This window comes from Lepisma saccharinum, chromosome 9 (assembly GCF_977018435.1).
Source record: "Lepisma saccharinum chromosome 9, izLepSacc3.1, whole genome shotgun sequence".
Lineage (NCBI taxonomy): Eukaryota > Metazoa > Arthropoda > Insecta > Zygentoma > Lepismatidae > Lepisma > Lepisma saccharinum.
In genome coordinates, this window is record NC_139237.1 from 73570309 (window position 1) to 73592088 (window position 21780).

General features: G+C 37.6%; 1 protein-coding gene across 1 annotated transcript in view; it reads right to left on the reverse strand.

Moving 5' to 3' along the window:
* Window positions 1-21780, reverse strand: part of LOC145992472 (polycystin-1-like protein 2) — an 84823-nt gene that overhangs the window by 21153 nt on the left and 41890 nt on the right. Inside the window, exons 12-17 of the mRNA XM_083128855.1 lie at window positions 14405-14545; window positions 11509-11648; window positions 8499-8714; window positions 6050-6159; window positions 2996-3107; window positions 494-796 (exon numbers count right to left, since the gene is read on the reverse strand). Coding sequence (XP_082984981.1) covers window positions 494-796; window positions 2996-3107; window positions 6050-6159; window positions 8499-8714; window positions 11509-11648; window positions 14405-14545 — 1022 coding nt within the window. The remainder of the gene's footprint in view (window positions 1-493; window positions 797-2995; window positions 3108-6049; window positions 6160-8498; window positions 8715-11508; window positions 11649-14404; window positions 14546-21780) is intronic.

Below are 21780 nucleotides of genomic sequence, written 5' to 3' on the forward strand. Positions count from 1 at the left end.
ATTAAACTCTAGCGTTCTTAGTTCCAGACATACAAAAAAAAATATTTAAAAGCATGATGGAGGTCTAAATTTGCCACTGAAAACACGTCCTACTACGGGTTAAAGTTCGGGCTGCATATGGGGTACTCGGAACAATGAACAAGACGATACAGGGCAGCACACAATCCCACAGAAGATTCTACTGGATGGATCCAGCTGCCAGAACCTTGTTACACTGCAAGCATGCAGTTCCAGGGTATGCTACATGAACGAGAGGCTGGCTTTTCCCAGAAAATCAATATCTTATCTGAAAAATTCTTGCCAGCCTCCGTGGCACAGTGCACTATGACGCAGGTGATTCCAGGTTCAAATCCCAGCCTGGGCATGGATGTTCTTCGTGAATGTCCCTTCATCAATTCCATCATATTGTCACTCACCCTCATCGTTGCGATTAGCCAAAAGTAGCAGAAATGCGAAGTAAAATAAACCAAATCAGCGAAAAATGAATTCTTACCATCCTATGTATATGCACCAGTATGGCAGACTAGGTTTTTCATTCTCCTCTGGCACTTTAGCAGAAGTTTCTTCCACGGCCTCCAATATGCTTTCCGTTTGCACCATGCTTGGCTGGCTAAAATCGTAAATATTCTCATTTTCTTGTGCTGGGTGCTCCCATGGGTCCATGTCTAGCATCAGGAATTTGAACATTGTGCTCGAGACAACAGATCCAACGCTCGTAGTCGGAGAAGCATCTGCCACAGCCTCTGCCTCTGTAGCCAGCACAATGGGAGATGGCTTGGGTTTAGGTTGAGATTTCCTACAATGATTGAGAGAGAGAAATATTATTTTCAAAATTATCAACTTCAACATGATATTGTCTGCTCCATACTTAAACGTTTATCATTGTGGACAGAATAACAAGAAATTAAGTTAAAATTTCAGCTCAGTAATTTATTGATTGATTTTGTTTATTTTACTTCACTTTCTGTAACTTTTGAGTAATCGCAAATATAGCGATGAGTTATGAAATTGATGAAGGGACACTCACATGGCATGCATATTTAATTTTTGACAAAAATACGAAATGTGAAATAATACACTGTAATGTTCATTTTTCATGTCTTTGAAAGGGAAATTTTTATTTTGTGTAATAAGTGTGGTTTTTAAATCAAATTTAGGATTATATTCACCATTTTAACACAGAAATGCCACTTTATATATGTTTTTGATCCTGAAATGTACCTTAGATTTTGTACCAAAATCTTGAGCTTTCATTCATCATAAATATAGGTTGTTTACTTACGTGAAATTTAGAAAATTTCGCACTTCAGCGTTGCACAATTTAATGGTTAAATCCTATTAATTTCGAAGATCCACTGTCTTCATTCACAAAAGGGTAAGGCGTTTGAAGTGGAGATGGTACCGTGTCACTGCATTGTTTGTTCCCGAGCGGCGGTAGTTGCGATTTCTCCCGTTCAGCGGTGCTGGCGCGCACATCTTGGTTTGTGTCGTCTGCTTCCTGTTGTCAGGTGGCGTTGCCAGTTGGGGGTTGGGGGCTGGGCCATGCTGCTCGGCAATGTGCCGTTCCTGTTCCCCACGTGGCTGGAGGGGAGTCGAGTATGTGCACCGCATCATTTCTTTTTCAGGTCGGGGATCTTTCTGAGGACAGGGTGCCAAGTTGGGTGTGCCTGTCCATTGTCCAGGTTCAGTGCTGGTTTCTGTTGGGTAATAGCATGGGTTTCTTTCATGGTGTTTTCTATGACATAGCCGGTTGGGTGAAGTATGGATATGGAGGAGATGGTGTGGTTAGTGGAGTGGAGGTGTTGGGAGAGGGCTGATTTTGGTGTGTCGTTTTCGGCATCTTTTACGTGTTCGTTAATCCGTTCTTGGATGGTGTGGATGGTTCTGTTATGGAGGTATTGGGAGAGGCCTCTCCTAACACCTCCACTCCACTAACCACACCATCTCCTCCATATCCATACTTCACCCAACCGGCTCTGTCATAGAAAACACCATGAAAGAAACCCATGCTATCATCCAACAGAAACCAGCACTGAACCTGGACAATGGACAGGCACACCCAACTTGGCACCCTGTCCTCAGAAAGATCCCCGACCTGAAAAAGAAAAGATGCGGTGCACATACTCGACTCCCCTCCAGCCACGTGGGGAACAGGAACGGCACATTGACGAGCAGCACGGCTCAGCCCCCAACCGCCAACTGGCAACGCCACCTGACAACAGGAAGCAGACGACGCAAACCAAGATGCACTCGCCAGCACCCCCGAATGGGAGAAATTGCAACTACCGCCGCCCGGGAACAAACAATGCAGTGACACTGTAACATCTCTGCTTCAAACGACGTACCCTTTTGTGAATGAAGACAGTGGATCTTCGAAATTAATAGGATTTAACCATTAAATTGTGCAATGCGGAAGTACGAAATTTTCTAAATTTCAAGTAAGTAATTTTAAAATGCGTTTATCGCAACCATCATGAAATATAGGTTGTTTGTTTGAATTGTTGTTTTAAGTCTACTTTATGCACAGAGAGGCTAATTGAGACTGGACCCACAGTTTTAAAGTGGGATCCGAATTATCAATGTGCATCCACAGGGCCCCACTCAGGACCCCTTGATTACAAAGTGACAATGTTATCATTACATCATCAGGGAGGCTCACTAAGGTTTTACTAGCAAACTTACAAACATTAGTATTTTCAAGTAAAACCAACCCAGCCACAATAATTCTCTAAATGATGAGTGATTAATAGTGTTTGTTTGATTTGTTTTTTTAAGTCCACTTTATGCACAATAAGGCTAATCAGGACTGGACCTACAGTTTACAGTGGGATCCGAACCACTATGAGCCTCCACCGGGTATCGAACCTGGGACCCCTTGATCACAAGACAACGATGCTACCGCTGCGCCATCGGGGAGGTCCTGAGTAATAGTGGAATGCATGCCTCCACAATGTTTAATTAAAAAATAGTTTAATTTACAAAAAATATAATTTACCTGAAAAGTGTCACAATAAGCATGTTAATAGGAATGCATAGTAGAGAACTCTCTATCCCAATCAGTATTTGCTCTCCATCAAGATGAAATGACCCAACTTCAAACATGTAGGCTTAAATAGAATAAAATAATCACAAAACGCATACATAAAAAACTTGAACTCTTTTTATAAGCAATGATTGTTTAAACAAACAACATTCCTACTGGTTTACACTTTAATAAATTCTCAATGTTTCAATGATTGAAACACACATTTCTAACAAGAGCTACACTGGTTATACAAAACATCAAGAATACATTAAAGCATACCGCAGCAGGATTGTATTTAAAGAGACCAAAGTTCATAGCATAAGTACTGTGGTAGCATATATAACAAAGATTTTTAGAACTCTAACTCATAATTGTATTAAATCCAATTCAAGTAGATGAAAGATATGTTTTCATATTAAGTGAGAAGAACAATATCGCATTACTGTAATGCATTTAACAAATACAGGGTGTTTCCGGGCTGATGATACAAACTTTCAGGGATGATGGAGAAGGGCACATGTATCAATTTGAGATAAGGAACCCTGGTCCGGAAACGACTTAGTCGAAAGTTATAAGCGAAAATCGGCGTATGAAGATGTAATACTTTTATTACCTGCACAAGTTTTACAAGCTGCTACATTCACAACAGTTGTTCAAAGTGGCGTCCCCTAGCTTCGCTGCAGGCATGACATCGTCGCACAAAGTTCTGACGTACCCGTTGGAACAACCCCGGGGTCGTTAGAACAATGTCACAGGCAGCGTGAAATCTTGCCAGGAAATCCTCTTCAGTGTACTACAGGTGTCTCGTACACAAGACTTTTCACATGACCCCACAAGAAGAAATCAAGTGGGGTCAGATCAGGTGACTGAGCTGGCCACGGAACAGCTAGTGAAACTTGTGCAGGTAATAAAAGTATTACATCTTCATACACCGATTTTCGCTTATAACTTTCGACTAAGTTGTTTCCGTACCAGTGTTCCATATCTTAAATTAATACATGTGCCCTTCTCCATCATCCCTGAAAGTTTGTATCATCAGCCCGGAAACACCCTGTATAAGGAATGGAATTATTTGAAGGGTTCAGGTGTAAAACATGGTAAGTGACTTGGTCATGTTTTGAGTTACAAAGTAAAATGTGCCATCCTTCAATTTTTGAGTGAAATTTCCATGTCATTGCATTTGCATTGGACTTAGTGAAGCCTTCTAAAACTGGTAAGCACAAAACAAAAAAACACAGAAATGACCAAACTGTCACTTACTATGTTTTACACCAGAGTCCTTCATTTAGTCACTATCAATATTAGCTCAACCAATCCCATATTTCTTTAGAATCTATAGTCGAGTGCACAAATCTTTTTTTTTTTTTTGTTTTGTTTTAGAAATACAAGGTGTAAGTCATGCCCCCTGTTCTTATAAAATAAATGTCTAACTAGACATTTATTTTTGCACTGAAGCAAAATTCATTTCAACAAACTGTTTACGTATATTAATTAACACATTGGGGTCTCACGATGGGCATAGCCCGCAGTGCACTTAAAGTCAATGTGGACGAACGACGACCCATCCTGCGGTATGCAATCCTTTGCCGATTGAACAACGGGCTATGTTCGTACTTCGTCTCATGCGCGTGTTCATTCAAGCCCCTCTGTTGAAATTCCGACCTCTAGGCGACTCATGTGCTATTTTTATCTCACACCTGTGACTGTTTGTTGTCGGGTTTATGTATGTTGCATTGTTTAGAATGGCGTCGTTTGATCCAGACTGCATAGCGGAAATTCTGGATGAGGATTCTGCCTCAGAGTTTGAAGTTAGCGACGATTTTGATGATACAGATGAATTTGAAGATTTGGAAGGTAGGTTATATTCGTAATAATTAATTGTTGACAATATAAACAGTGTTGCAAACTCTTAGTATTTTATGAATGAAGTGAGAAGAGGTAATTTTTTTGGGTCTATTCATCTTTCCTCTTGCTTGATTCTCCTACATGCAGCGATGTATTTTTAGTTTTTCCATTTATTATTTTGTATAGTGTATGTCAAATGAAAATTTATTTTATTTATTTATTTGTTTAATTTTTACTGATGACGCAGAACCAACCGATACATGGTCTGGTCCTGTCCTGCAGCCACTTTTTCATACAAAAGCTAATTACCTATAATTTGTAATTATTTTTTGTTATGTGCACATAAGAAGTATTCTTATGCAAGATTCAAAAGATGTATTGATAGTTTATGTAGTTAATTATTGAAATTTCCAGATTACGAACTTAAAATATCTCTATATTAACATTTGTTACAATGTTGTACTTTTCTTTCACAAAACATTGCTGAAAAAATATTCAAAAATGTCTGAAAATTAAAAGAAAATTTAACAAATTTTTGTTCATTGAAAAGAGGAAGTTTTGTAGATTTAATAAATGTGTGGTAAATAAAAACAAATTTAAAAAAAAATTTCTATGATTTTTTGAAAAACAACCAAAAACCGCAGACCAGAGGTAAAAATGCTGTATTATGAAGCCAATCCCGAATGTGTTAATGGCATGAATGAACCAATCAGGTTCATTGTAGCCATTTTGTATTTTATACATTATACATTCAATTTTGATGCTCCCAACATAGCAAAATTTTATGAAATTTTCCTCAAATTCACATTTTCCTCTTTTAAGATTTTTCAGCTTGATTCCCTGAAAAACATAAAATCAAGGTTCCACTGCATACATTTTATACAGGTAACGGATAATTTCTATATTGGACTACTACATAAATAAATTTTCTATTTGTATACAGGGTGGACCAAAAGTCGCAATACATAGGAAAAAAAATGATTTTAAGTTTGCACATTTATTTTTTTTAAACGTGTTCTTTTCTAATGCATGTTCATCAAGAGTGGGAGAAACATATTGCACGTAGAGCATATTATATGAATACTTTGTTTCTTATCACAACATATTTTATTTTTCCTATGTATTGTGACTTTTGGTCCAGCCTGTATATTTTTATAAATATTAATACTTTGCACATACCATCACTTTTTGGAATCCCATAGAACATCATGTTCGAAAACCAGCCACAGAGTAAGATACACACTGCCACGGACAACCTTTGACACCTTGTGAAATTGCTGCGAGGGTCTCTAGAAGAGAGGTGTTCAACTTTCTTATGCAATAAAAAGTGACTACTTTCCTTTGTTGTTGACTGTACATGACTGCAGTAGCATAACTAACATGCCCTGCCCCCCCCCCCCACACAACTTGCAGTTGTGCGCCCCTACTAGTTTTTTATTGTTATTATTATTAATTCACACATACATTTATATTAGATACATCAAAATATGAAAATATATACATGTAATTCGAATCAATGTAAAAACTGATAAGAAAGATTAAGACAACAGAATAAAAAAGACGATAAAAAAAATAACGTTAAAAACTGTACTTACGTATGCGAGTATGTTGTTCCTATTTTCCTTTCTTTAGAACTACGTTTCGGGGACTAACTATCACCTTCTTCAGGTTTGTATAAAAAACTAGGTACTTAACATAGTACCACGTCGAAATGTAATAAAAGGATAGTGGACAAGGGTTGGTGTGGATACATTAAGATATTATATCCCCCTCTCTAGACGTATTTAAAAAACTAGTTGTTCTCTAAAAACGTGCACAATTACCCTATTCCCATGTTAAGAATGTTAAAAGACTAAAAAACTGAATGTATCACTATGTACAACTTGCAGGTTCGGCTCTTCCTGCTCACCTGTTTTTCCTAATCTATGTGAAGTTCACTCTTCCATGAACACTTTCCTCTCCCCTTCATTTTCTAATTTCCCCCTCACTATCGCATCACAAATAGTTAGTAACCGAAACGTAGTTATAAAGAAAGGAAAACAGGAACAACATACTCACATACCTACAAAATGCTTAAGACAACAGAAACTAAAAAAATATGTATTATAGTTCCATATGCAAATACACTGTTACTACAAAAAATACGTAAAGGTAAAGAAGATAAAGCGCTCCCCTGTGCTTAGCACCACGCCATGAAGGCGTATAGGGGGTGTGGGGGTAACGCCCCACACTTTCTTGATCCGGTCATGAGTGGGGATGATGTAATCAGCATCATGCCCCTGACTGCCTTCCCCCCCCCCCCCCCCCCAGGGTTTCCCCCAGGTACCCATGTCATTCGATGCTGGGTGGGTGCCGGGGCTGCTTCCAACGTTAGAAAAGTTCCCGGATTTGAACCGGCCGGGGATCGAACCCAGGACCTTTAGCATGGTAGTCAGACGCGTTACCGACTGAGCCACCGTGGGCAATATAAACCATCAATTTAATAAAAAATACCATTAGATACATACAAATATGAAAATATATACATGTAATTTGAATCAATGTAAAAACTGGTATGGAAGGTTAAGACAACAGAAACTGTAAAAAATATATATTATAGTTCCATATGAAAATACACTGTTACTACAAAAAATATGATATTGCTAAATCTCCATTGCCAGTCCTCTGTGTTTTTTTGATGGAAGCAAACTCTTTTGCTACTTTAGTCAAGTCTAGTTTTCGAGTTAGAGTTAGAGTTCGATCGCTTCCAATGCTAAACAGCATCAGTTGACTCAATCTCACTCTTGTCATTGTGCTCTTCAAGTAATTTACCTTGGAAAAACGACCTCTCAGCTGATAAAGACGTCACAGGAAGGGTCAAATACAGGGTATAAACAGTACATAGGTCAGGAATGCTACTACCCAGAATTGTGTTTTCTATCATCAGGAATTCTGATACTTTGCTTATGTTCGACATGTTTCTTCTTTTGATTTTCATCAACACTACATTCCGAAAACAAACGATTTCCGTAGCTACAGTGCAAGATATATTTTCTTCATATTTCTTCCAGAAATTAAAAGCGGATTCCACTAACTGTCTGTCGGTGTGTTCCGTTAGGGTGGTCAAGCTTTCTTAGATTTGTCTCATACTGTGAAATCTATTCTTTACTTACTTGATTTACTAGAATATCTAAAGCACGGTAGAAAAGTGCATTTTCTTGCATGTTGTCTACCATTTGGTGACATAATCGATGACTTGATCTATTCAGCTAATGAAGGTTTTCTTCTAATCTGATAATTCAATTTCTCCTTTTCTAGTGATTTAAATTTTCTGTTTGAAGTTGCAAGGGCATAAAAGCAAATTATGTTTAATTGAAAATAAATTTTAACACAAATAATTTTTTTGTGAATTATCGTTTTTTCTTAATTTATCATTCTTACTGCACCCCGAAGCCCCTGCATGACTGACTTCAATCAATACTACATCAACTTCATACATTTTCAGAACAAAAACCATCTCTCATTACTTTTAATATGCAAATTTGTAAATATTTTCCTATGATTAATCATATCTACAAGAACAACTAAGAATCAGAAATAGAGACAAATATGTAACAACATATGTTAGTGCAAAAAAATTTCACAATACCTGGCAAAGATACTGAACCAGATGTGTTGTTCCTTTAAGTCTGAGTGAACTTTAGAATTAAAAGTCAGTTTCCATGACTCTAATTCTTCTTTAGTGGCTGGACCAAAAGAACCAGATATTGAACCATTTCCGAAAACAAAAGAGAACCATCGATTTAATAAAAAATACCATGTCCGTCTCCTTTGCATATCACGGACAACAATTTTATCACAAAACCTACAAGAGAATAAATATTTTTTCATATACTTTCAGTTCTATATTATTAACATGTTACATTTCATGCTATTTGATATGATATGATATGATTTATTTGCATCCAAGGACTACAATTTTGTACAAATAGGTACATCTGTAGTATAGGACATGTCAAGTAGAAGTACATGATAATAACATTTGGTAATTTTAACATAAGATACACGAATATATATTGGTGTATTATAACCCTTGCATATCAAGATATTATACTATACAATTTCAGTTTGATGTGCAACAACAAGCTCTGCACATATGGTAACTAACCTAACCATACCTTTTAAAATTTATTCTGGTTACAGATACACAAGACCTTCAAAAGATGAGTGTTGCCTCTGTATATTCTTGTATGCTGTAAAATGAATGTTTAATTAGCATGGTTTTGATTTTGTTTTTAAACTTTTCCACTTTGGGTTCGTGTCTTAACTCTCTGGGCAACTTGTTATACAGGGCAACTGCTGAGTTTTTAGGTCCCTTCTTGTAGAGAGTAAGACGGAATGTCTTCATTCGAATTTTATCTTTATTTCTCGTGTTCAGGCTATGGATATCTTCATTGGTTTTGAAAGTACTAATATTTTGTTTGATGTATACCAGACATTCATAAATATACAAACAGGGTAATGTCAGTAAGCGGAAGTTACGGAAGAGATTTCTGCATGAATATTTCCCATTGACCCCTGCCACAATTCGAAGTGCTCTTTTTTGTAATTTAAAGAGTATGGAGCTATGTGCCTTGTTTCCCCAGCTCATGATTCCATACCTTATTACTGATTCAAAGTTTGCTACATACAGACTTCTGACAGACCAAAAGCTGGTAATATTTACCATTACACGCAGTGCAAAGCAGACTTTACTTAATTTTTGTTGAAGCATGTCGATGTGGTTTGAAAATTTCAAGTGTTCATCTAAAACAATACCCAAAAATGTAGATTCTTTTGCGTGCATTAAGTCTGTATTTTGGGACTTAACATTAATATTTAAGTGTTTCTTAGTTTGAGAGGCAGTAAAATTTATGTAATTTGTTTTGCTTGTATTTAGAATTAAATTATTTCCTTGAAACCAGCTATCAAGCTTTAGCAATGTGTTGTTTACATAAATATTTTTTCATATACTTTCAGTTCTATATTATTAACATGTTACATTTCATAATTTTGTTGCACACATTAAAGGTAAAATTGATATTGGAATAAAAACAGTATGATAAGTATTAGTATATATAACAAAATATATTGAAAAACGTTGTCATTTTTCAGTGGAACCTCGATTTTATGTTTTTCCGGGGAATAAACTTAAAATGTAATATTGGGAGAGGCAGTAAAGCTATGAAAATAGCCAAAATTATAAATATGATTCATGGTTGAGTCACAAAATCCCCATTTCAACAAGTAATTTTCTCAAAGTCTGTGTGATGTAAGAGGTATTTTGTATAGCTTTTTCAGTGTGCATTCATTTATTTTCTTCATACTTTTGATTTACATCTTTACATGGAACCAATTATGTGATGAAAAGAATGACACCCAATACCCATTGCATTCAGCCTGTTATCATGATGTATAATTTTCGGGTCAGTCAAAAAGTTAGTTGCACTAGTATGAAAGAAATAGCGTATGGAATATGGAGGACAGTTCTTGTATTTACATAAAAGTACACACCAAAACTACTTTTCTACATAATCACCAAGTCTGTTCAAATATATGTAATGGCATGACATGAGTTTCCCTATACCTTGTTTAAAGAATTCACGTTCAACTTTCAGTAATCATTCTTGCATAGCAGTTTTAACTTTCTCATCAGAATGATATCACCGCTTCGCAAGTTCTTCTTTCAGAAGCCCAAAGACATGAAAATATCATGCGAGGTCTGAACTATGAATCAGTTCATTAACATGTTCAACATTGTCACTCATCATTGCAGTTGACAACCTTCCTTGCTGGTAATTATCTTCAATATCTGCATTAATACCATTTTACCATCGCCTGGTGTGTCACTGACAATGTCCAGTCTCAACAGCCACAGTGCAACCGTTACTCTGCCTTTTCAAGGAAACTGTGAACAGTGTTGCCAACCACATTAATTTAAAATGATTATATTTCAGAAAAAAATATCATGGGTAAGTGCAACATATTTATTGACTGTCCCTCGTATTTAAGTATATATACTCGTACATTGTATCGGGTGACCCGGAGATGTATACCCATTTTGGAATGAACATTACACAGTTAATTGTACACCAAACTATTATTTTTGTTGTATAATGTGTGTGATATATTGCCATTCATTTTACATTTATTTATTTATTGCAGTTACCATGGAGTCGTGGTCGGTGGAACATCACGTGTTCATGTATGATCCCTATGTTGCAGCTCAGAGGTTCAGCACCTGCTGGTGTTTTTGGAGTTACAGTGCCTGTGGTTCGAAACTGCTTAACTCATTTTAAGATTGTTTTGCATGTTGGAACTGATCCATGCCGCTTTATGTGGAAGTGCAGGTGGAATAACCTCGGAGCTGCAACCACTGAGTAGCTGTTTCTCACATAGGTATCATACGTGAACAGGCAATGCTCCACCGACGACGACTCCATGGTGACTGCAATAAATAAATAAATGTAAAATAAATGGCAATATATCGCACACATTATACAACAAAAATAATAGAGTTTGGTGTACAATTAACTGTGTAATGTTCATTCCAAAATGGGTATCTCTGGGTCACCCTCTATGATAAATCATGAACTGTTACTACATTTTTGCATGCTTACCAACTGTTGCACGACCCAGAACAATCATGCCAAATATGAAGATACTTGATGTCACCCAGATTCGATACAACTGCCATTATGAAAGTACTGTCTGTGCCTTTCTCATGAACAGATTTGGTACTGTCTTTCAAAATATGCACCTGGAATATAGAATATACAACAATATAATGAAAATCATATAATACAGGAATGAAACAAATTAATTGGTACTCTATCATGCTGCTTTTCTAACAAATTGGATTAATTGTAATGTAAAGATGAGAATGAAACATTGAAATGAATGATGCGTCAAACACAATGATTAGAGGCATCCTATCAAAGCCCTAATGACTCGGCACTTACGTGTTCATGTCCCCCTAAAAGATTGCGCTTGAGGTACAAACCTGTCCAGATTAAATAACAGAACAAAATGTGTTTATAGACACATAACCATTATGATTGAGAATGGCAGACACAAGGGAAGATGGTGCTTACCCTGTTTGGGCACGAAGAGTCTCAAACTTCTCCCTCTCTCTCTCTCTCAAAACCTCCCACTATCCTCTCAAAGTGATCTGGCCTTTTCTGATCACTGCCGTCTCTTCTTGTGCTGTGCGTATTTCACAATTGCGCCACATTCACCTGGCGGTGACCTTATGTTGACCTATGAAAATTTCTTTTTCATCATCTTTGAGTTGCAAGACTCATACCAGCACCGACAGACGTTCCACGACATTTTGTTTTTGACGGAAACTCGAAATGTGAAATAACACAACATAATGTTAATTTTCATGTTTTGGAAAGGTATGAGGTGTGTTTTCCTGCTATACTTTGTCAGGAAATGATGCGAAATGAACAGCATAATGCAAAATAAACTTCCTAAATATGAAATTTAGTTTATTTACCAATGCGACACTTTCTGAAGTCTGAATTATCCTGTGAGTATGCAATTCACTGCAAATCCTGCTGCAAATATTTGAAAAGTAAAAATGGACTCCTTTACACAGAAATCAACTTAACCTCTTGTCGCCCAAGGCCATTTTTACATGTAAGCCTCTCGGTACCGAGCCGATTTTGAGCAAAATGCAGAGTTTCAATTAAATGAGTGTAGATCGGAGACTAATTGCCCTAGAGAGATGAGTGATATACCGTTGTACGTGGAATGAACCAGAGATTCAGACTATATGAAATTTACGCAAATTCGGCGTATATGTGGCGGGGGAGAGGGGGCTAACTCTCAAAATTCCAAAATTTCGGGAAAAAAAATTTGGTTCCCCCACCCTCCCCCCAAGAAAAAAGTACATGACAGTGTCGACATGCACATGGAAATGATCGCTGACATGTAAGGAACACAAAAATATTTGCATTATTATCATATGACCAATGTAACTTTAGTTGTACCCCCAAAAGGAATGGTCGACACGCCACTGATTCAAGCTTCAAAATGCAGCGGTACCTTGAAATGACTTTAGCTCAGAGACTATTTGCCCTGGAGATATGAACGATATACCGTTGTACGCAGAATGAATCACAGATTCAGACGATATATAATTTATGCACATTCGGCGTATATATGGAGGGGGAAAGGGGGGAAATCCCCTGAAAATACTTTTTCTTTTAAAAAAAGGTCAAAATGCACAAAATGCAAAATTTATGCAAATTTGGCGTATATATGGAGGGGGAAGGGAGAAAACCCCCAAAAATTATTTTAAAAAATTGTCACTTCACCCAAAAAATGTCCTCGCACTTGGGCACAAAACGACACCTACGCACAACATTCACAGACGAAAAGCTAGAACGCAGTGAAAAATGAGCGGCAATTCTTGCGGCTGCTTGAAATTCTATTTTTAGACAATGCAGGGTAACCCCTGTCGCAACTTGTGGACACTTGTGCTAAAAAAACAAAGGTTTCCTTCAGCGTGCTTCGAAATTCCATTCTCACAACGCAGATTCAACAACCAGTCTTCCCCCTCTCCCACCCCGCACCCCCTGCATGCACCCTCACGGAAAACTTACATTTTGACATCGGATACTGATAAACAAGTTTCCTTCGAATGCAGTTAACAGACGGGAGTGAAAAGCATTGCTTTAGAACAACAAAGCCCATCTTCCTTTATCGGCAAAAATTTGACGTTGAAAAGAGCCGCAAAAGAGAAGTCCCTTTTCCCGCCTTTTCCCCTCCATTTTCATGAAGACAAAAAAAAAATTCAAAAAAACATTTCTGTTAAATACATGTGTTAGGAACAATATAAAAAAATAAAATCAAAATTCTAGCCAAAAATAGAAAAGTTATAACGTAAAAACTACGACCTTGACACAGCATCTCGATCGAGATGCTTGGGACAGTGAGGGTTACATTTGGGTATCTCGTTCGAGACGCTTGGGTGGCAAAAGGTTAAAACTCTGATAAATGTACTAATAGAAGGGAAATCTTTATTTTGTGCAATAAATATAGTTTTTAAAATCAAATCTATGGTTATGTTCACCATTTTAACACCAAAATGCCATTTTATATACTGCTTTTGATCCCGAAATGTTTCCAACTTTGTACTGAAATCTTGATATTTTATTCACCATAAATATGTCGCTCTAACAATGGTACATCCACGTCCTGGCCAGGGTTCAAACCTAAGATTTCTAGCTTCATAACATGTTACCCTGGTCACTACATCATGGAGGCTAGCAAAGGTATCACATCAGCTCATTCCTAACACAACTTTCCTACAGCAGGAAAGATAACTCCATACAATTTATGTTACTCTGAACAGTTAAAGTAAATGATGTGTGATGTTCTGTCATATTTAGTTTAACATTCATCCTCATTATCGCAAGGGAGGCAGAAAAGTGTTGTGAAAAAAGTCAAGTTGTGCATTTTATGTGAACACATATATTTGTTTTGGGTTTTCGCCCCTAAACCTACCTGGCTCTTTCCAAATTCACCCTCGAGTTGAATAGCAACATTTGAAGATGTTCCTGCACCAGCTTTGTGTCCTGTAAACACTGTAATCATATACAGGTAGTGATGTAGTGGGTTGTTATCTTCTAATAATGTAATGTTGACCTGAAAGTAATGTGAAAATAATTAAATACACACAGATTTACAGTTTAGGATGCAATCAAGTAACTATGGTTACATAGTACAAGAAAACAAATCATGACATCACAAGTACATGGTCCCATTCAATTTATCAAAATTAATTCTCTAGAATAACATATTGTGATGTGCGTATTACTCACAGCTAAATAATGAAGAACTTTATAAAAGGTTTAAGATCAATTACTTACGTGCGTGACTACGATTGGTCAGTCAAAATGTTTCACAGGTCTAAACTTCTCCGTGTTGAGCATACGCTGCACACTCGCTTCTACCAAGCACTGGCCGGGTGGCTCATAACAGCCGCTTCGGACATTTCTTTTATGAGGTTTTAGATTGTGATATGCGTGGTTTTAGATTTGTGTGTGGACAATGCGGTTCTTCAGTAAGTGTTTTTTACCATAACCTTTAACCGGTATCCTCAACTAACACTTTTTTAACGTGACACCATGTTTGGTGCTTAAGAAATATGCATTAACCTGAAGAAAAGCAGTTTAGACCTCTGAAACGTTGTTTTGACCGACCAATCATACTCACACACGTAAGTAATTGATCTTAGATCTTTTTTGAAGTTCTTCATTAATTCTCTAGGTTTTTCAGGTACATTAGAACCCCGATTTTACATTTTCTCACATTATACATTCAATCTTGATGGTCACAATGCAGCAAATGTAAAAATTTCCTCAATTTTACATTTTCCTGCATTATTTTAATTTTTCAGCTTAGACCCCTGAAAAACAAAATCGAGGCTCACTGTATTGTTAAATACATTAGCATTAAAAAAAGCTATGGAATCTTTATTATTAAATATATAAGTTTACTCAGCACTATTGAAAATGAGAGGGCTGAAATGAAATATATAAACATTTTCATATTAGAAGAAATAACAGGAAAAATAAAATGGTGCTTTGATTCTCCAATTCCTGGAAAAGGTATAACTTTTTCAGGCTTTGAAAGTAATTACAAACGTTTAAATCATAATCAGAGTTTTCTGACTTTTCTATGTGAGGGAATTGTGATCATTATTTACCAGCAAAAACAATTCAAACGTTAGGCAAAAGTACCAATCCTTGTAAACTTTTCTGTTTAATAAGAATTTCCCAGACCACAAATATGATATTAGAGAATTATTCATTCTTTAATTACAATCTCAATTTTACATGGTGTCAACAATAAGCGATTATTACAGGCATATACAAGGTGTGGCTATTAATTTCCAGGACTGCTCTAATAACACCAGAACAGATGATGTGAAAAACTTACCGTTTTAATATGTTTCGAAGTAATCCCCACCTGCCGTAATACACTTCTGTGCACGGCTGTATAAGTTGCGGAAACAACTTTTAAAGTCCTCTTTCGGAAGGCTCTTCAATGTCGACGTCACGTGCTTCTTGATGTCTTCAACATCCACAAACCGTGTACCTTTCAGCACAGTTTTGAGTTTTGGGAACAAAAAGAAGGCTGCGGGAGCCAAGTCAGGAGAGTATGGCAGATGATGCAGCTCTACGACTTCATGCTTGGCCAAAAACCGCTTCACTGGCAATGCAATGTGGGGGCAGGCGTTGTTGTGCAACAGACAACAACTCCCATTCTGTCGAAAACGGGGACGTACTCTGCGAATTCTTTGTCGGAGTCGGGCAAGAACTTCTGCGTAATACTGTCCTGTAACAGTAGTGCCAGGTGGAACAAATTCATGATGAATCAGTCCTTCACTATCGAAGAAAGCGATTAACATGACTTTGACCTTTGAGTTTTGAAATCGAAACTTTTTCTGTTTAGGGGAGCTGGGAGACCGCCATTCTGCGCTCTGTCTCTTGGTTTCAGAGTCGTATTGGTAGCACCACGATTCGTCACCCGTTACTATAGAATCCAGGAAAGCAGGGTCAGCGTCAGCGTTGTCAATGTGTTCACCACATGTGTCCATTCTGTGTTGTTTTTGTTCGTCCGATAAACAGTGCGGAACAAATCTGGAACACACCTTGCATTTCCCTAGGTCTTGCATCAGAATTTGGCGAACCACCTCTTTGTCGATGTTCAGTTCACTGGCCAGTCGTCGAATAGTCAGTCGCCGATCCGATGTTACAAGCTCGCGCACTTTCTCAATTATTTCAGGCGTACGCACGGAAATCGGCCTTCCGGTGTGGGCGTCATCTTCAACACTTTCGCGCCCATCCCGAAAACGTCCATACCATTCAAATGTTCGGGAACAGGATAATGCTTGTTCACCATACACTTGCTTCAACATTGCATGTGTTTCTGTCGCACTTTTGCCCAGTTTGAAGCAGAATTTGATGTTCACCCTTTGCTCCATTTCTGCACTTCCACAACACCACTTTACCACTTCGACAACAACACTTCACCAGATATGTTTCGATGCGTCTTTCCCAGCCAAGCTCTTGTCTCCAACTGGCGCGCACCTCGGGGTGCATGTGTAGATGTACTACCTACCGGATACCAGCAGCGCCCCTCTCGGGTGAGTGATTACGAGAGAGAGAGAGAGAGAGAGAGAGAGAGAGAGAGAGAGAGAGAGAGAGAGAGAGAGAGAGAGAGAGAGAGAGAGAGAGAGAGAGAGAGAGAGAGAAATGTGAAATAACACATTGTAATGTTTATTGTGAGGTGCATTTTCATACCCCGCTTTGTCACGAAATGATCTTCAAAATGTGAAATAGGCTCTTAAGCACAAAATTTAGAGTATAAATACCAACACGACACTTTCTTCAGTTGGAATTATCCTAAGAGTTATGCAATTCACGGAAAATTGATTAATTCTGCTGTAAATATTTGAGAAGCAAAAATGGACCCATTTATGCAGGAATAAGCTTCATACTCTGGTAACGACATAAATGTGCTATTAGAAGGGACGTTTATTTTGTGTAATAAGTGCAGTTTTTAAATCAAATTTAGAATTATATTCACTAACTAACTAACTAACTAACTCTCTAGCCTTCTTAAACCCGAAGGTTCATGGCTGCAGCAACACAGGCCTTCCATCTTTCCCTATCTTGAGCAAGATCTATATACTCTTTTCCATCCCTACCGATTTCCTTTAGGTCCATCTCAACGTTGTCCCTCCATCTTCGTCTTGGCCTTCCTACAGGTCTCTTACCATCAGGTTTCCCAACAAGAATCCTGTAAACTCCTCTTTCCTCTCCCATTCGTGCCACGTGGCCTGCCCACCTAAGTCTTCTTGATTTAATTATTCTAATAATATCTGGACATGAATACAAATTATCTAGTTCTAAATTATGTAACCTTCTCCACTCACCTGTCTCCTCATCCCTTTTAGGTCCAAAGATTTTCCTAAGGATCTTATTTTCAAATACTCTCAATTTATGTTCCTCTTTCAATGTAAGGGACCAAGTTTCACACCCATATAATACTACAGGCAAATTACTGTTTTGTATATTTTAACTTTTAGTTTCTTAGATATTAAACGAGAAGACAAAAGTTTATGAAGAGAGAAGTAACATGCATTTCCTGAATTAAGCCTACTTTTTATTTCCTCTTTAATATAATTTTCACTTGTTAATATTACTCCTAAGTATTTGAATTTGGAAACTGGTTCAAACGAGTTGTTATCAATAATTAGATTTTGATTATTACCTAACACTTGGTTTCGGCCTGTAAGCATATATTTAGTTTTCTCTTTGTTAACTTCCAAACCTATCTCTTTAGCAGTTTTGAAAAATATTTTAGCATTATTCTTAATTGTATTCACATCATCCCCCAGTAAGTCTACATCATCTGCATATGCTAACAACTGAGTCACACCATTTAATTTTAGTCCTTCTTTAGTTTCTTTTACCTTCCTTACAGCATATTCTAAGGCAAAATTAAAGAGCAATGGAGATAATGCATCTCCTTGTTTTAACCCATCATGAATTGTAAATTTGTCAGACATATTATTACCCACACGAATTTTACTTTCTGTTTCACTGGTGCATATTTTTATCATACTAACAAGCTTCTTAGGTATTCCAAACTCTACTAATATATTATATAATTTATCTCTTTTGACCGAATCATATGCTTTTTTGAAATCAATGAATAGCTGATGGACATTTTGATTATATTCCCACTTTTTTTCAAGTGTCTGTCTGATGTGAAAAATTTGATCTGTAGTTGATCTGTTACGTTTAAATCCACATTGATAATCACCTATAATTTCATTAGCATATGGGGTTAGTCTTGTTAAAAGAATGTTAGACAATATTTTGTATGTTGTTGAGAGTAGAGATATTCCACGGTAATTACTGCAGTTCATTTTATCACCTTTTTTAAACACAGGAACAATTATGGATTCTTTCCACTGTTGAGGGATTTCTTCTTTATTCCATATTAAACAAATTAATTTATGAATTTGACAGATTAATGAATTTCCACCATATTTAATTAACTCAGCTGGTATTAAATCAATGCCAGGTGCTTTGTAATTCTTTAGCCTTTTAATAGCATCTTTAACTTCAGTCAAGTTAGGTTCTGGAACTAAAGGTTCTGCTGTGTGTACTTCATTTACTTCTGATTTATCTCCTACATGAACATTTAAAAGGTCATTAAAGTAGTTCTTCCATCTATTTAGAATATCGTTTGGGTCAGCTAGAAAATCACCGTCTTTATGAAACTATTTTTTCTTTGCGTATCAATTTTTCTTCCTTGTGCATACGTTCCGTCCATTTGAGTGTCTTTAAATTTAAATCTAATGGAAGTGTGTTATTTCTGTGTTCACTGCACCTGCCTTTCATCAACGCTACTTTTATGGTAAGTCAAATCTTTTTTAAACTAATTATATATGTAATCTCGTTTAAAATGAGTGCTTTCAATCCATTTGTCAGCACTTCTAAAAACCGTAAGCAATATTATGGCTGATAGAGACGATTTGTGTACTGTAAATTCGGCAACGCCGACGTCAAACTTTTTCAACCAACTTTGCAACATTTGTACCTCTCCAACAAACAGCAACAATGGCCTTTCCTACTCAACTGCAGGGCTACAAACGGAAACGGTTTATCCATATTCTGGGCCGCAGCTGAATCTTACACCTGGCAGCTTTAACGCAATTCATATCAACGCGCAAAGTATTCTCGCTCATTTCCTAGAAGTAGAAAATATAATTCAAATAAACAAAGATGTACATGCCTTACTGGTCTCGGAAACATGGTTGAAGGAGAGTCTTTCGGACGATCTGGTGCATCTTCCGGGATTTCGTTTATTTAGGAAAGACAGAATCGGAAAGAGGGGAGGGGGAGTGGCAATTTATTTACGCGAGGACGTCCCTGCCAAAATTCTCTCAAAGTCGCCCGATGCCTATGAAGGTTCGTCGGAATATATAATCCTCGAAATCAGTATCTGTCAACAAAAACTCCTCCTGGCGGTAGTGTATCGTCCACCTTGCACTCGCCTTGATAACTTCGAGAACGACGTTGCAAACTTTCTACCAAAATATTCACACACGATAGTTCTGGGAGATATGAATACTGACCTATGTAGCAAAAAAGAAAAGGTTATAGAATTCCGTGATACGTTCTCTGCTTTAAATCTTTCCATTTGCCATTTAAATCCAACCCACCACACGGCCACTTCCGACTCGTGGCTTGACGTCATCTTGGTTTCTGACGAAAATCGTGTAATGCGCCATGGCCAAATACCAGTGCCTGGAATTTCCTACCACGATTTAATTTACGTGTCCTATTATCTTCGCATTCCTAAATACAAAGCAAAACAAGTTTCATATAGAGACTTCAAAAACATTAACGAAGCCCGCCTAAATGAAGACGCTGCCCTTGTACCATGGCATTTAATCAGTACGTTACCTACAGTGGATGAGCAAGTCTTATTGTTAAATACCTTTATCCTCCAATTGTACAATAAACATGCTCCAGTCAGGAAGAAGCGTGTTTCGCGTCCCCCTGCTCCCTGGCTGACGGACGAGTTGCACCGGCTTATGGCGATGCGTGACAAAGCGTACACCAAATATAGGAAGGCGATCAAGGTCGGTGATTATAACACATCCATCTTTGAAAATTACAGAATTCTGAGGAACCGTTGCACCCAGGAAGTACGAAAATCAAAGCGTCGATTCGCGTCTGAACTACTAACATACGAAAGCAAACCTGACGTCCTCTGGAAAAAATTGAAAATACTGGGAGTTGGGAAACGGAGAAACCACGAATCCGTGAATAAATTTCCACCGGAAGTATTGAACGATCACTTTTGTGATCTTCCGATCGTCGATGATAATGTGAAACACGAAACGATTCGTAACATTGAAACACGCTCCACAACTGCTCTAAAATTTTGTTTTTCTTATTTTTCGCCGGAACAGGTCAGAAAATCGTTACAGAAGATAAAGTCATCGGCCGTAGGAGTAGATGAAATTTCTATCCTCATGATTAAAAAAATTATCTACCACGTACTTGCTCCTATCACTCATATTTTTAATTTTTCTTTAATTACCGGCGCATTTCCCTCGTCTTGGAAACTCGCCCTGGTACGCCCTATACCTAAAACAAACAACATAATAAACGTCAACGATTACCGACCAATCAGCATCCTCCCAGCCTTGTCTAAAGCCCTAGAGCATCTCGTTAGCGATCAAACCCGGGACTTTCTAACGCGAAATAATTTAATAGATCCTCTTCAGTCTGGCTTTCGAAGTAACCACAGCACTTGCACGGCTCTTGTCAACGTAACCGATGACATGAGGCTAGCCATGGACAATAAACAACTTACGATTCTGGTACTTCTAGACTTTACAAAAGCTTTTCAGACAATTGATCATGAAATTCTACTCGCTAAATTATCATCGATTTTCAATTTTTCCGACTCCGCGGTTAATTGGTTCTGCTCCTATCTACAAGAACGTCGACAATGTGTCGTTGACCTATATGGAAAATCGTCGTGGAAAAACATTCCATGTGGTGTCCATCAAGGCACCGTACTCGGCCCCCTCTTATTTGCTCTGTATATAAACGACCTCCCGACGGTGCTTAACGGCTGTAAATACCATATCTATGCCGACGATTTTCAGTTATATTTCTCTTTCCCCCCGCAAGAAATACTGCATGCAATAGAAATTGTGAACAATGACCTTAAACAAATAAGTACTTGGTCTGCACACCATGGCTTACATCTAAACCCGACTAAAACCCAGTGTATTCTTGTAGGTTCCCCTAGAATTTTGAGCAAAATAGATAAATCTAGCC